Source organism: Aphanomyces astaci (genome assembly GCF_000520075.1).
Source record: "Aphanomyces astaci strain APO3 unplaced genomic scaffold supercont1.1, whole genome shotgun sequence".
NCBI classification, from domain to species: Eukaryota; Oomycota; class Saprolegniomycetes; order Saprolegniales; family Verrucalvaceae; genus Aphanomyces; species Aphanomyces astaci.
Window position 1 is genome coordinate 494,758 of NW_009798264.1, and position 15,218 is coordinate 509,975.

Sequence of the window (15,218 nt, forward strand, 5' to 3'; positions counted from 1 at the left end):
TACTTTGTGTGTTGAGATGTACTTTCAAGTCTATTAATAGTGTTGGTGATACATATGTGTTCGTATGGGGCTGGCGAACAAAGACGTCTTGAAGCATAGCTGCCCTTACAAAACGCGTGCTATTAATACTTCCCAGAAAGCAGAAAGCTTGCGCAAGGCGTTGGCTGCCATGGCCGACGACGATCCACATGTGTCGTTCGGAGGTGATTCCTTTTGCAATCCCCCGCCCCCTCCACCTTCGTCTCGTCGAAGGGTCAGCCATATCCCATCGGTTCATTTTGCTACAGCCATGCATCCCTCCGCCACAGCATTCCCTTCGGATGACAGGCATCGCGGAGTTGCTACTTCTAGCCATCACTTTGCAACTAGCATCGCCTCTGGAAAGTCCCCTGACAAATCGTCATCACGCATTCCACCTCCCACTCGATGTACCTCATCCATGCTAACTTCATCCAGCATGGCCCCATCCTCCAGCCATATTGTCTCGGCCGAGCGGTTTCCTCCAATGTCAAAGGAAGCCGCATCTTCCAAACGATCACTTCTGCGAAGTGCCTCAACGATAGATCTTTATCATCGACATCGCCCCCCAAAGGCCCAAGACAAGGATAGCGACTCGGGCAGCAGCGACGGCAGCACTCGCCAGGGGTCGACTGCTCCTACCAAACTTCGGTTCCCTCTGCGAAAAAAGGACTCCCCAGGCAAATTGACCAAGACAACGTCCTTCTTCGGAGCACCTCCAACCACCCCGCAACCGTCCCCAGAAAAGGCCGACGATGCCGCACACCCACATTCCAGTGACTTTGTTACACAGCAGACCCTCCGCGTGGCAAAATTGCTGGGCGAGAAGGAGCAAATGGAGCTCGAATACAGCGACCTCATGTGGAAGTACACGCAGCTTGAAGGCGAGCTGCAGCGAGAGCGGGGGCTGCGGGCAGACGGACAGAAAGACCTCGAGGCGATTGTGGCGACGTTGACCCAGCAACTAGAAGCACAGACTGCGGCCGCGCAATCTTGGGAAGCAAAGTTTATCGACGCCATGACTGCGTCCAACTCGAACGCGATCACGATGGCAGAATTTGAAGAAAAGGAGGGTGAGATTACGCGGCTGTGGCAATGTGTGGACTCGATGTCGGCCCAAGTGGAGGGCATTGCGACGCTGACGAGTGCGCGCTCCACGACTCAGGACTGCACCGTCGCGTACATGAACAACCTCCTTGAAGGCAAAACGATGGAGATAGACGCGCTGCGAAGTTCGCTGTACGATACGGTGACGCTGTGCTTTCTGCACGAACTGGCCCAAGGGCACGACACTCGTGTGCTGCACACGTTCATGGCGAGTTTGGGCAGTGACATGGCCGCGTTCGAGTGGATCAAAGCCCGGTTTTGCAGCAAAATCATCGACGACGGGCCGTTCTCCAAGCTTGAAAACTGTGTCGGAACGATCGTGGTGCATGCAGGATCAAGCCACGTCCTCGCGGGGATTGTCGACGAAGACGCAGGTGATGGTTTTGTGTTGCCAGCGCTGGATTTCTCGGTACAGACATACAGCGTCGACATGAAATCGGTGGTGAATGGGTGGTCGTAGGTGGTGAAGACTGCATCGCCCGTGGAAACCTGCCTCGAGTGTGTCGAACAGGCCGATGTACAATACTAGTAGCATTCTAGTATTACTAAGACCACGAATGATAGGGCGTCCACACGATCGCGTTGGGGGGATACCTCTCCCGAAGGCGGTCGCTCATGGAAGCTTCTACACGCAAGAGTATGTTTTCCATTGTGTTTGACGACTTGGACGTCCGGCCCGCCCAGTACAAGGTAAAGGGCAAAAGTGCACTTCCATTTTGCCACGAAGGCTACATTTTCAAATTGGACATGTGTCCAGATGGTGGCGGTGGTCAAGCCGTTGCTGAGTCGCAAAGACAAGGCCAAGCTGTCCACGATGCTCTTGCAAGAGTTTGGTGTCGCGGCGTTGATGCTGCCAACGACGGCGGAAATGGTGCTGCGGAACTGTGGGCTCACAACAGGCATTGTTGTCGACATTGGAGTGGACGCCACGTATGTGGTACCAATTTATGACTCAACGATCGTACGAACCATATGCGACAATGTTATCGCAAACTTCATTCATGGGATGTGACTAGATGACACATGCGGTTGTCCAGCTCTTCGTGGGCGGACACCATGTGGTCGAACATACAGCCGCCCTCTTCCGGGCGTCATCGCCGCCGTTTGCCGCGTTGGCCCCCGACATGCAAATGCAGCTGGCTTCGGCTATTGTGGTCCTATATCTCAATTCTAAGATGCCATATTCACCTGTTTGACAATTGATGTAGCAAAGCAAGGCCCATGTGGCTTATGACGCGACGAAGGAAGGTGGAGGCGATCATACGTCGTACGAAGTTATGATGAAAACCGTCGCCTTATAATCGTTAACATTCCGTAGGCACCCCCCAGTATCGTTTGAGATTCAAAAGGACATGGCGTCGTGGGCCCTTGCAGCCGACATGCAGCTCTATCTCGGTCCAGAAGTGCTCTTCCAACCGTCGCTGCATCTTCAAGGTAGCTACGAAATCAAGTGATTGTTCATACCCTTTGCCCCATATGACCTTCTAGGGTCGACGTGGGGAGGGCTCCACGATGCACTGCTTCGAAGTGTCGACCTTTGCGACCCCATCGTGCAAGACGAGCTGCTCGGCGCTGTGGTCTTATCCGGCCGGGTGTCCAAGCTACCAGGCCTCAAGCGCCGCCTCGTCAAAGAAGTCGTCGTCAGTCGTCATGAACTGCTCGGGAAGGTCCATGCTTTTGTCCCAGACCACATTGAGTACCAATCATACTGGGGCGCGTGTACGTTGGCCCAGTACGCGTCGGATGACCAATGGCAATTGGAGTAAACCGGAGAACGACGTAGTCATATTTACCATGCATAACGATGCACGAGTTTGTTTGGTTCGTGGCAGCTTAGGATGCAACCGAGTGCCAAGTACTGTCGCAACACATGTACAACGTATCCGTGAAGACAACTAACTTCGAACCCTTACTAACATTAATATGTTCTGCATATAGAGTATGTTTAGCAAGGACAGACATGATCATCCTCGCTGTGGCAATAGCTTGTACGATTGTGTTGCACTTTCTACGGATCTTTTGAAAGGGTGGATGTTAACGATAGACTCTATCACGCTGGTTCGGCACATAAAGTGTCCGTAGCTTGGTTGATGAAACCTCTGTCTTTCATATCGAGCTTTGCGCGCAACGTTACCGCACAGTCCAGTCTAGTGCTTCCGCCTCATGTGGCTGGCTGGCTTACCATCGTCTTGACCACTGTGTTTTGGCGCAGCACATCCTCGAGTTCGTTTCTGATTGGTCATATTTATATTCATTCTTATAGGTTTACATCGCCATACGAGATAAATGATTACATCTCAGAGGTATTCATTTTAAGAGGAGCTGATCGTCGATTGGAACCACTCGTCGCACTGACTGCTATTTTCCCCTTTGGAGTTGAAGACCGCCGAAATGTTGCGCAAGACCCTCCAACGCTCGTTCTCGACCGCCACGGAAGCCACCATCGATGGCTTCGCGTCGATGCACGCGCCCAAGCTGCAGCTGTTTGGTCTGCATGCCAAGTACGCGAACGCGTTGTACTCGGTCGCGTCCAAGGAGAACTCGTTGGACGCGGTGGAAAAGGAACTCAAGTCGATCCACGACGAGATTGTCGCCAACCAAACGTTTGCGGAATTCTTGAAGGACCCGACGATCTCCCGTACCGAAAAGAAACACGACATCTCCAAGGTCATGGACGCCGCCAAGTTCTCCAAGCCCGTGTCTGGTTTGTTCACGGTGCTCGCCGAAAACGGCCGTTTGGGCGATGCCAAGAACATCATCCAAACGTACAACCGCTTGATGCGCGCCCACCGCGGCGAAGTGCAGGCCAAGATCACCAGCGCGGACCCGTTGACCAAGGACCAATTGGCCCTTGTCCAAACCGCGTTGAAGGCGCGCGTGCAAAAGGGCGAAACGTTGTTGCTCGAAACAGTGGTGGACCCCACCATCCTCGGCGGCCTCAAGGTGCAAATCGCCGACCTGTTCATCGACTTGTCCCTCGCAACCAAGATTGAAAAGATCGAGTTGATCCTCCAAAGCCGCAACTAAGAAGTATTCATTGCTGTTGGTTGTGTGTCTGTCTACCGTGGACGACGACTTCTCTCCCCCTAATAAACAACCCGTACACGTCGATGGTTCACACACTCGTCGTCTCTATATTGTCTGTATCTACTTCTTCTTGATCGCCGCCAACAGGTCGTCCTCGTCCGAGCTGCTACTCCCCATGTCCACGTCTTCGATGGGTTCCTCCTATCATGTTGTTTGCATACCACATCATACACATGTGCAGTCAGTCCTACTACTACCTTTGGCGCCTTGGCCGCGTGGAACTCGCTTTGAACGTGCATGACCGTCGCCTCTTCGTCATCGTCATCGCTGTTGTCGTCCACCGCGGCGGCGGCGGTCCCAACTGGTTTCGTGGTCACATGCACCGTTTGCGTGAGTTGGTGAAAGTGTTCTCGCGCCGCCTCGGTGATGGCCAGTCCTTCTACACCAACACAATCGTCATGAGCATCATCACTCCTTGTACACGTGGAGAACCACTACTACGAGGTCGCATGTACCGCTGGCTTGTTCCAGGGACTGCATGAGCTCATGGACGTCCGCCGCCTGCGTGGCGTGGTCAGCCCGCAGTGGAATCGGCGCATGGAGTGTTTTGAAGTCGACAATGTCCTCCATGGCCTTGTCCAGTCCAGACACATCCAGTGGCGCCGGTTTCTACGCAACAGCAAACATTGCCATCACCAATGAATGGACACAACGGTGTCACATACATGCACAGACAGGGCGTCGACGGACGCGTCGAGGAACTCCTTGCCGCGGAGGTACGCGCGGCGCTGCTCGATGGCCACGCGGTCGGCCTTGTCTGTTTCTTCTTTGAGCATATCCGTCAACTCTTCCGCCTACCGCGATCGCCCCAAACTCAAAACATGAGCATCATCCCATTGGATAGGATGATAGCATATCAACATATCGACACATGATCGTCGAATGTTTATCTTACCTTGGCAGCGGCAATGTTGGCGCAGCGGAGGACGACGTTCGTGTCGACGGAGACCCCGCCGATTTTGTGCACGGCACACAGCTCCCGGAACGAGTTGAACGTGTACGTAATGGATCCTATAATGAGTCATGATGACGTGGAGAAGCAACCACTGAAGTTTATACAAGGGACGAACCGTCGACGATCTTTTCTTCGCGGTCTGTGGGATCCAACAATGTCACGGGGTCGTCTTGGTCGTTCTACGTTGTTATCGATAACGTCATAGTGACGTTATATGTTTGTTACCGGGTCCAACTGGATAAAGCTGAACGAAATGGACACGGGGATGTGGTGCAAACTCAACGGAATCAACGTGCTGTCGTTGCCTACCAAGAAACAAAGTGAATGAACGATCGATCGGCTGCGAATACACGATAGCTGTGTACAAGCAGAAGACATACCCAAGCTTTCTGGTCGGCGGAAATGCATGAGGGCGGCAATTGACGCGATCGAGACGGCGTCGACCAAGTTGCCGCCGTGGTCCAATACGTGCACGGTGCACTTGATGGCCCACACGCTTTCCCCTGCGACGATCGCCAATGCTTCGGTATCCTACACAAGGCCATCATGAAACCAATAGTTCCTGGAAGGATTTATCACGAACCAGAGCCTTGCAATCGCGGATTGAGCGCTCGACGATGCGGGACAGCTCCGCGGCCCATGCCTTGTGTGCTTGCTTGTGCTCAAAGATCGAAGCGCCCATGGGCGAGAGTTCGACTTGAAACTGGAGAAATCCTTCAGTCGGTCGATCGGGAAATGGAGCGACGACTTCGCCGGACACGACGGCCAATACCCGCGTTCGACCGAGCTGCAACTCACATTCGCTTTGATGTTCCTGCAGACACCGACGCAGGGACATCTGCATGCGTCGGAATTCGAGCAAGCCGCGACCATCGGCTCGCTGTACCGTGTTCACATCCGCCTTACGGTTGACCTTGAGGGACCCCAGCAAGAAGTCGCGCTCGTTCGTGCTCAGCATCATCGATGTTGATGCAAGTGGAAATGGTTCGCGCTGATTATTGGGTGGAGGCCAATTATACGGATATTCAGGTCTATCCGTACTATAGATGAACTACCGTATTACGTACTGTTATGTACCTACAAAAATGCTGATCCCAACAGATACAGGACTCCCAATAAATGAATCGCGTGCTCATTGGTCGAAATCATATTCCTAGACTACGTTTTATTGGACCATATGCTCAAGCTCCACAAGTTTCACTAACGGATTGGCAAATAATTAGCCAATGACAGGTTACTATTTCACGGAGATCGGAGCAATTCTCAAGGCGTGGCCATCGAGATGGCCTGGATCTCGTGCATGAGCGCTTGGTTCTCGTGCTTGACTTGGGTCATGTCTTGGTGGATACGGTCCAGATTCGTTAGGTTGACGTGGTGGGCCATCTGGGAGATCCAAATCTCGAGGTCGCGGCATTGGTAGTCTCGCTTGCCGGCCTCCGCCACGCACCTACATACACGTGCGTGCCATCTTGACTCGTGTAGGTATAACATGGCACACAGTCGTACGCAATCAGTTGGTCAAACAGCTCTCGGATGGTCGTAAAGAGGCGGTAGCATTCAATGTACAGCTTCTTCTTCTCGGGGCGGAGTTTGTCGTCTTTGGCCGCTTGGAACAGCCGCTCCTCCTACAAACCCCGTCGGCTTCCCCAGCCAACACGGTCGATTGATCGTACCACAATCGCTTCGCTGCGCTTGAGCTTCTCGGACGACACGTTGATTTGTTTGTGCACGGACCGAATGTCCTTGACAACCTACCACCACCACATACGTTTTACCACCATCACTCCTTCGTCATTCGAAATCTCACACCTTTTGAATGTCCGCTTTTTGCTTGTGCACTTGCTTGATAATGTCCATGATACGTAGGGTGTACATGCTACGATTGATCCCCTTGGCCATCGCGTCGTACTTTCGCTCCAACAAGTGCCGCTGCGCCTGCTTTTCGACCAACGTTTCCCCTGCTGCCACGTCACACACATCCCATGTGGCGCCTTCAATTACGTACCCAACGCTTTGGTTTCTGCTTGAAACAGCGTCGTTTCTGCCTCCAGGGCCTTGGCTTGCTCCTGTGCACACACACAAGAAGTCACACCTCCCGTTCAAGTACCTTTGTGAACATGTTCATATTCCATCAAAACAACGTACGACGCGGTGCACTTGCGTCGCCGCATGCGCTTCCAGCTCTTGCACGAGCGGCAGTCGATGGGATTCCCACTCTTCCGCCAACGCCATCAAGTGCGCCGAGCTCTTGGCGCACATGTCCTGTACGTCAAATTCAAAACTACTACTAGTGTCTTGCTAGTAATACTACTACTACTCGTACGTACCTGCAACTTGGCAATGTTGTTGGAGGCGTCGGCTAACATGTCGAGGGTTTGGTGGCGGATGGCCACATCTTGCTGCACGTCTCGCAAGTCGTCCATTTTGACCGCCGACCGCGCTTCAATCTGCTCATAGAGTGCACGTCGTGAGTGGCAACCTCTCGCGTTTACCAAGTTATCACATGCATGTCACGCCAGTGCTTCGACGAGGAACCAACCAACCCACCCACCTGCCGATTCACGTTGCGCTGGTCTTCACAGGCGGCTTGCAAGTCATGCCACGCCGCCTCGTTCGCTGCACAGCGTTCCCGGAGCTGAATGAGCTCCATGTCCATGGCCTACAACAGAAGTAGTAAACATAAAGGACATGTTGGTGCCACCGCACTTGGAGTTCATCTTGGGTACGGGTGTCGACAGAGGCTTCCTTGGCGTCTGTGATACCAGCGTCGACAGAGGGTGTAGACGCAGCACTGGACAGCGACGACGTAGTTGAAGCCAAGATGGGGATAGCGGTTGGGCCGTTGGGCTTGTCAAGGGCACGACTGCGGTGTTCCGTGGGGAGATGATGTGCGTCCTGCTGGTGAGCGGGCTGGCTGGCAGACTCAAACGCAGCCTGAACGATCGACTCGAACGCCGCTGTCGGCACTGAAGGCGCGTGCTGCCACGAGAAGCATAACATTGAATGGACCATGCAACTCACAGTGTTGTGTGCACCTCTGAAGTGTGAAGAAGATGAAGGAGGGCATCTCGGGACGAGTCGTGGGCTAGTGCCAGTGCGTTGAGCTCCAAAAGAGATCGCTGTTTGTGCAGGGGACACAACGTGCTGTCAGTGATCAACGGTTGCTTGGACGCAATGTAACCCCGACGAGCTACATACCACCCACACTTCAACCAAATCCCAGGGACTCAAAGCGACGTACCTGGGTTGGCGCGTCCAGGTTTCAGCCACTCGGCGGGCAACATGGACGTGCGGTGGCGTGGACGATGATGGTGGACTGAAGGAGTATATTGAAGCGTGGCCCACTGCGTCAAGGCGTGGTGCATGCTCTGGCGAAACTGAAGACGAGGGGTGTCGACGTCGATGACTTCCTTCTCCACCTTTGGCAGCTTTTGGATAATCCACTGGAGCATTCGACGAGAGTCCACCTCGGTGGGGTAGAGCAGGTGGTTGTACCCACAATCGTGCGTATATCCAAGGGCCTAGTCGTGGTTATGAGTGATGGTATGTCACATCATTACTTGAGACGATGTAGATGCGTGCCTTAAGCCGTTCTGCCAAGGACGCGGCCAGGCGGTGACGCTGCGCCACGCCCTTCGGGAATTCGAACTTGAGCGGTTCTTGAGCATTCTCGATTTGAGCAAACCCCCACGTCACGAGCTCGACCAACTCTGGCGCGGAAATCGACGCCATAGGTGCAACATCTCCGGTCCAACTACTTGGCTTAGTCGGATCGACATAACGTGCATGACCACGTAACGTACCCACTCTGCTTGAGCGTCAGCGAGATCAGGTCGTCCGAGTTGTCCATGGGCGCAAGATTTTTGCCATCGGATCCATCGATGAGTGCACGTCGATTGGTCAATTTAATACGTCTGCACCAATGAAATGATACGACAGCGCTCAAGCGACTCCTCCGATTGGCCAAATTCTCCAGTTTGAGGAAATATAACGAAATTCAACGGTGTTTTCGAAACACAAAGAGTGGATACTGAACGTCAACGTGTAAAGTTATACCAAACGGCATGACGAGTACTATACGTATAGTACTACTTGATTCGAGCCAGATACATCTAACTTAAGCATAACGTTAGTCTAACCACAACGTATTGGAGGATTTAATTACCAATAGACCCTCTGGATTCAAGTTCTTGACAAACATGTATTTGTACGTCCGACACAACTATCGGTACAGTGTATTTGTATTACACATATGTTTATTGGCATGCAAAATTCAGGGAGGGAAGGGAAATACACGTTGGGATATTCGTTATGAGTGATATCACGTTGATGGCCAGTTTATGGTGCACTTGAAAGGGTATGCAGCTTATTCGTCTCCCAGGACCGGGATTTCAATTCTGAAAAGGGCTGCATGAAGCCGAAAGGTTGGGCATTCTTCTGATTATTTAATCGGCTTGAGTAGACTTCATCTTAGCGTTCATTTACTTCGATTCCACTCAAGTTAAGGCAAAATAGGAGGGACGGTTTATGGTGCACAGTTAAAGCGTTTAACTGTAAGCTTAAAATATGTATGCTGTTTTTGCTTATTTTTAGTGATTTTATTTTTCTAGTGATTCGATTGGCTACTCCAAATATCAAGCAATTCCATTGGCCAATTTGAGTGCACCTTAAACTGTCCGGTGCACCATAAACTGGCCATCTACGTTGCAGTATGACTTCTACTTGTGGTAAGTGGCGGAGTTGATATTGCGAAGCCGTTCTTACTGAGAATCGAGGAGGAATGCTAGTGTGCCATGATATAGAAGTCAGAGTCTTTGGAGAACTACGTACTAGTTAGTACTTTAGTCCTCCCAGTATAGTGTTTACTGTTAGTCTAGACTCGTGCCGTATTTCAATACCAGTATTGTGGATAAGGTACAAATTTGGATCGAATCACGAATCGACGCTATTGGCTAGTCCAACTTTGAGTGGATTTGATTGGCTGTACAAACAGAAAAAGTAAATTCAACCAATCAGAACTCCAGCGTGATTCAATATTGATTACTAGTAGACAAAACATGCGAATTTGGAAGTTTATACACAATACTGTATTATTGCTTGACATTTGTTCGCATTAACACATCAGTGAATGGGATAAACCTGGGCAATTCACCTGGGATGGTTTTCAGCTGGCATTCTGCGACGGTTGTACGATGGCGCGGGAGAAGGAGTCGCACGCTGCAACATCGAGCGCGGCGACCGAGCCACAGGAGAAGAGTATACGTCTTCGGTTCCTTCAATTCCTGGACAGTCGACCATGGCATTACTTCTTGACGACGTTGCTTCTCCTCGACTTCCTCGGCAACTGCATCGTGACGAGTGTTACGTCGACAGAAACGTTCTACAAGGCCGCACCTACGACGCGATTCATGTCTTCCGCGTGCGCGGCCATGTACCTCACAGATGCCTTGGGACGGCTCATGAGTCTCCGTCGATCGTACTTCCGCAACACCGCCACAATCTTTGACGGGTTAGCGGTCGTACTGCTATTCCTCGCCCTGGCTGGACGGTACATGACTACTTCTCTATCTCGTCCCCCCGACTGGGCCATGTTTATGACGTGCATGAAAGGTTTGTCTGGGCTGACGACGTCACCGAGGTGGTCTTGACGCAAGGTGCATGGACGAACAAGTACGAACTCTTCCACGAAGTGAACACGAACCAGAAGGAGCAGTACATTGCCGCGACATACTGCCTCTTTGTTGCGGCGCGCATTTGCCTCAAGCCCCGCGCGCGGACGTTTTCAAAGAAACTACACAAGTATGCCAACCACGACCAACTGCAGATCAACTTGCTGAGTTTGCGCGCGGCGATTCACCGCATTCCCGGCATCTCGGCGGTACAAAGTTCCTACATCTCATTCCACGCTCACCACATGTGTGTCAGGCGTCGGTCGACATGATGGAGACGGACTTGGCGCTGATCTGCGGCCGCCAAGATGGCTGCATGGTCCGCGAAGAACTGATGCAATTCCTCCAAAAAGCCATGCAGTACCGCCCCAAGGAGCTGTCGGTGGACGCATTCCTGACACATTTGCGACACGTGGACGCGACGTGCACCATGCAGAGCACGTACGGCGCGTTCGAAGTGATCAAGTCCACGTTTCGCCACTGGTACCTCAACCTCAATACCTATAAGTCCCTGAGCCGTGTTAGGACCACACAACAGGTGGACTTGTGGCTGACGGTGCTCGTGGTGGTGCTGTACGCGTGCATTGTCCCAGCCATGGCGTACTGCCTGCAGATCCTCACGGACCAAGCGTTTCCGTGGTACATGACGCTGAGCCCGGACTTTCCATATTGGGACTACTCTGGCCAGAATATCATCAACGTGACCAAAACCATCACGTACAAGGACGAAATGGCCAACGAAGACGGCAAGAACCCCAAGGAAAACAACTTGAACATCTTTAAGCCGCTCCAGTCGCTCCAGTTTGGCATTATGGGCATCTTGGCGCTGGCCGTGCCGTTTGTCGTGTGCGATTACGCCATGGGTACGTTCATATATGATGATGTTACGATATATCTTTTGGTGGAATAGTTTGTATATAGCGTCTTGGAGCATTTTATATATATATAATATATATAGTGAAGGAAATGAGAGATGCATGTATTATTTTTGTATTGTTTTTTACGTGGTTTCACGTTGTTTATATATAAATGTACATTGGAAATGTGGTACGAAGTGAATGGACACGATATTTCCATATACAGGAAAAATGATATATGGATTCGTATAGTATTTTTGTATTGTATTGCGTACGTGGTCGAATATATAATACAATTTATATATTTATATATATTCGACCACGTACGCAATACAATACAATTTATATATATATATATATACACTAGTATATTGGAAATATATAATTGGATGGACAGGGTATTTCCAGGCGAAAATGATTGCCAAAGCCACCCAGCGCATGCAAGACAAGCTCCTGTCTGTGATTTTGAACCAGCCGATTCAGTTTTTCAACCAACGCACGGACGGCGACCTCAACAATTTGTTTCAGTCGGACATTGCACGAGTGAATGCGATGTGGCAGGCCGTGTTTTGGGTCTGTGCACCTCTCTCTCTCTCTATATATATATATATATATATTATTCACTATTGAATTCTAGAACTTGATGCAACCCATCGTCACGATCGCGATTGGGTTTGGGTTCTTGGTGTACATTCAACCGGTGCTGGGTATCATGGCGTTCTCGTTTGCTGCGATCGTCGTGTCGTCGGGACCCCAGGGCCTGGCAGCGTCCAAGTCGGAAGAATTTGGGAAAAAGAACGCGTTCGTGTCGGCCGAGTACCAAAACGCCATTGCGTGTCAAAAGGTAAGGCCAACTACGTATGTCCACATGTGACGTGGTTTGGTTTTAGGTCGTGCGCGCGTATGCGATACAGTCGCCGCTGCTGGCGAAATTTGGTGCGTCGATTCAATCGCTGGGGGTCGCGCAGTTTGGCAAGGACTTTTGGAGTGGCATTGTACAAATTTACATTGAAAGCGCCATGTTTATCTTTGTCGCAGTCATGACTGCATGCTTGTCGATCAAGGTACCCCCTACGTATATGTCGTGCCTATAAATATATATTGTTGTTCTTTTACTCTAAATTTGGTGGACTTTTGCGCTGATTCTTTGCCACATCTATCGATCGATTCTTTTGATTGCGTTTTGTATGGAAAGATCGTCCAGTGTCACACTAATTCCAGTCACACACTAATTTGATGATGCATTGGTCGAATAAAGGATTTGATTGGCCACTTGATGAGTGTTCTGGGTTTTGATTGGTCAATCGATTGTCTGCCGATGTATATGGTGCTGCTCATTCGATGGAGCACCCCACTCGAATCGACTTTTTATTATATATATATAAATTTTAATGCTCACGCAATGAACAATATATCTGTAGGTGTACAACGGAGACATTACACCGGGTGAATTCTTTGCCAGTGTGACGCTGATCAGCCGCGTGTCGACCCCCGTAAGTGTCTTAGGCGGGTTTATGCGTGTAGCCATTGGCAACGCCAGTAGCTTGCAACGTCTGGACGAAGTGCTGCTGGTACGATATATCATATCGACGAACATTTGGAAGCATGTATGTTGACTGATGATGGGGGTAGATGGACGAAATCCCCAAGGGCAGCGACCACACTGCACACCCTTCGCCAAAGTTGCCACCAATGCAAAAGAACATTGCGCTGCATCACGTTCACTTTCATTATTCCGCCGACCGACCCCCCATCTTGCACGACGTGGACGTTGTGTTTAAAAAGGTATGGCTCAGGCTTTCTCGTATATCGTACGTCATCTGGGGATATGCAGGGCGAATACAGCTGCATCGTCGGGCCTAGCGGGTGTGGGAAGAGCACGCTCTTGGGCTGTCTCATGCAGCTGCATCCCGTGTCTGCCGGGCAGAGTGTCGGTGGACGGCGCGGACGTCAAGCAATTTTCGAAGCGAAGTGTGCGCGACCAACTGGCGGTCGTGTTTCAGCAAGGCGGGATTCTGAACGGGAGCATCTTGGACAACATCCGGTACAATGTGCTTGGTCATTCCTTTGAAATGACCCCACGGGATGTATATGGGGGTGGCGTAGGTATGGCCAGCCCACGGCCTCAGACGACGACTGCAAACGCGCGGCCGAGTCGGCGGAATGCCACGATTTTATCCAGCAGCTCAAGGACGGGTACGACACGGTCGTGGGGCAGCATGCGCTGGTGAATTTGAGTGGCGGGCAGCTGCAGCGGATTTGCTTGGCGCGCGCGTTGGTCCGTAAACCGAGGTAGACCCTGTTTGGCAGAAGCGGACAACGTGACGTGGTTTGGCGTAGCGTGCTCTTGTTGGACGAGGCGACGAGTGCGCTGGATTCCAACACGGAAGCCAACATTGTGGCCACGTTGGAGCGGTTGACGCGAACGCTCGACATGGCAGTACGGTCGATTCGAGTGGTTGGACTTGTGTTTAATGGAATGTGGTGGCTTAGGTGATTAGTGTCACCCATCGCTTGGACACGACGCGCAATGCAGACCTGATTGTCGTCATGGACGCGGGAAGTATCGTCGAGTATGGCAAATTCCAAGAGGTATACACGATGAGTTCGTATCGATTCCGTTCATGTGTGGGATGGTGTAGTTGGTGGCCAAACCCAACTCGATCTTTGGCAACTTGATGCAAAAAGTGGACGACACGAACGACGTGGCAGACTCCCGGCGCCCGGCTACGCTGTCGTTCAACACGTACACGCGCAACGAGGACATGGGCAACATGATGGAAACCCACCAAGCCTTGATGGAGTACCAGAGGGCCCTGAGCATACGTTCGGTAGGATGAGCAACTTCATATTGGTCGATGGTTGATGTTGTGCAGGACGACGACGAGTTGTCGGCATGGCAAGTGCGCAAGAATACTTCGTCCAAGAGACAACTGTCTCGCATTTCCCATCGCTCAAACCAAAGCACCGACGACATCGCGAATGGAACGAATCGCGACAGTTACATTGTGATCTAACGACTTGCAAAGTTTGTATTTGTTTCATCCACTCGTGCTTCGTTGCATTACGGCAAAATCCCCACCACACAATTATCACTAAGGCGAGCGAGAATAGTAGTAGCTACAGTACTCACATTGTATATAAGCTACTATAGTACCATTTGACAAATGTGCGTTTCACGCTTGTTTCAACGAACGAACGATCGCCAACCAGCGGCCATACCGAGTATTCGCGATTAAAGCCTTAAGAATGCAAGTGTAGCCGACTCTGCCAAAAGTTCACAATGTACTGTACATGTAAACCCGTCTGTTCAACCCAAGCATGCTATCGCCATGTCTGACTTCGGCTTCCAAGCGCTTGACGTTGAACAGCTGAATGCACATGCCATCCATGGACCACGACATGATGGACGAGTCCTCGGTGTGGAGGATGGCGTAGAGGTGGCGAAGGAACTTTGGCACACCCGTGGTGCGCGTTTTGTTGTTCGACATGGTGAATTGGAATATGCCGATACAGCGGAGCGTG

At 51.3% G+C, this 15,218-nt stretch overlaps 6 protein-coding genes across 13 annotated transcripts; 3 read left to right on the forward strand and 3 right to left on the reverse strand.

Moving 5' to 3' along the window:
• The first annotated feature begins 132 nt into the window (after positions 1-132).
• On the forward strand, positions 133-2,953 carry H257_00185 (hypothetical protein). Of its 4 annotated transcripts, XM_009822740.1 has the most exons (8): positions 133-1,534; positions 1,586-1,642; positions 1,690-1,815; positions 1,883-2,086; positions 2,142-2,279; positions 2,334-2,392; positions 2,444-2,559; positions 2,614-2,953. In XM_009822740.1, the coding sequence occupies exons 1-8, from the start codon at positions 170-172 to the stop codon at positions 2,889-2,891; spliced, it is 2,343 nt and encodes a 780-aa protein (XP_009821042.1). In that variant the 5' UTR covers positions 133-169; the 3' UTR covers positions 2,892-2,953. The 4 variants fall into 4 exon arrangements, with proteins under 4 accessions (XP_009821042.1, XP_009821044.1, XP_009821043.1 ...); XM_009822742.1 differs by having other exon boundaries at positions 2,142-2,392; XM_009822741.1 differs by lacking the exon at positions 2,614-2,953 and having other exon boundaries at positions 2,444-2,600.
• A 527-nt stretch (positions 2,954-3,480) lies between these two features.
• On the reverse strand, positions 3,481-6,137 carry H257_00186 (hypothetical protein). Its single transcript, XM_009822744.1, has 9 exons — positions 5,751-6,137; positions 5,548-5,698; positions 5,393-5,472; positions 5,283-5,346; positions 5,108-5,223; positions 4,878-5,006; positions 4,668-4,821; positions 4,410-4,591; positions 3,481-4,353 (listed from the first exon to the last, which is right to left on the reverse strand). Exons 1-9 carry the CDS (start codon positions 6,126-6,128, stop codon positions 4,273-4,275), a joined length of 1,335 nt encoding a protein of 444 aa, XP_009821046.1. The 5' UTR covers positions 6,129-6,137; the 3' UTR covers positions 3,481-4,272.
• H257_00187 (ATP synthase F1, delta subunit) lies at positions 3,483-4,262 on the forward strand. The gene has a single exon (XM_009822745.1). The coding sequence runs from the start codon at positions 3,517-3,519 to the stop codon at positions 4,150-4,152; it is 636 nt and encodes a 211-aa protein (XP_009821047.1). The 5' UTR covers positions 3,483-3,516; the 3' UTR covers positions 4,153-4,262.
• Positions 6,138-6,300: 163 nt separating the features above from the next.
• H257_00188 (hypothetical protein) lies at positions 6,301-9,039 on the reverse strand. Of its 4 annotated transcripts, XM_009822746.1 has the most exons (13): positions 8,971-9,039; positions 8,750-8,921; positions 8,409-8,688; positions 8,203-8,357; positions 7,874-8,146; positions 7,719-7,826; positions 7,495-7,614; positions 7,313-7,429; positions 7,173-7,233; positions 6,977-7,125; positions 6,841-6,918; positions 6,674-6,792; positions 6,301-6,614 (listed from the first exon to the last, which is right to left on the reverse strand). In XM_009822746.1, exons 1-13 carry the CDS (start codon positions 9,015-9,017, stop codon positions 6,431-6,433), a joined length of 1,863 nt encoding a protein of 620 aa, XP_009821048.1. In that variant the 5' UTR covers positions 9,018-9,039; the 3' UTR covers positions 6,301-6,430. The 4 variants fall into 4 exon arrangements, with proteins under 4 accessions (XP_009821048.1, XP_009821049.1, XP_009821051.1 ...); XM_009822747.1 differs by having other exon boundaries at positions 6,301-6,792; XM_009822749.1 differs by having other exon boundaries at positions 6,674-6,918.
• A 1,302-nt stretch (positions 9,040-10,341) lies between these two features.
• On the forward strand, positions 10,342-14,741 carry H257_00189. 2 transcript variants are annotated; one of them, XM_009822750.1, is made up of 15 exons: positions 10,342-10,715; positions 10,778-11,045; positions 11,093-11,699; positions 12,091-12,266; positions 12,331-12,537; positions 12,584-12,757; positions 13,115-13,264; positions 13,326-13,478; positions 13,528-13,559; positions 13,621-13,737; positions 13,800-13,985; positions 14,034-14,133; positions 14,187-14,285; positions 14,336-14,524; positions 14,570-14,710. In XM_009822750.1, exons 1-15 carry the CDS (start codon positions 10,360-10,362, stop codon positions 14,708-14,710), a joined length of 2,955 nt encoding a protein of 984 aa, XP_009821052.1. In that variant the 5' UTR covers positions 10,342-10,359. The 2 variants fall into 2 exon arrangements, with proteins under 2 accessions (XP_009821052.1, XP_009821053.1); XM_009822751.1 differs by having other exon boundaries at positions 11,093-11,319; positions 11,362-11,699; positions 13,528-13,737; positions 14,187-14,741.
• A 105-nt stretch (positions 14,742-14,846) lies between these two features.
• On the reverse strand, positions 14,847-15,184 carry H257_00190 (hypothetical protein; the record flags this gene model as incomplete). Its single annotated transcript, XM_009822752.1, has 1 exon — positions 14,847-15,184. The coding sequence occupies one exon, from the start codon at positions 15,182-15,184 to the stop codon at positions 14,972-14,974; it is 213 nt and encodes a 70-aa protein (XP_009821054.1). The 3' UTR covers positions 14,847-14,971.
• Positions 15,185-15,218: the final 34 nt, after the last annotated feature.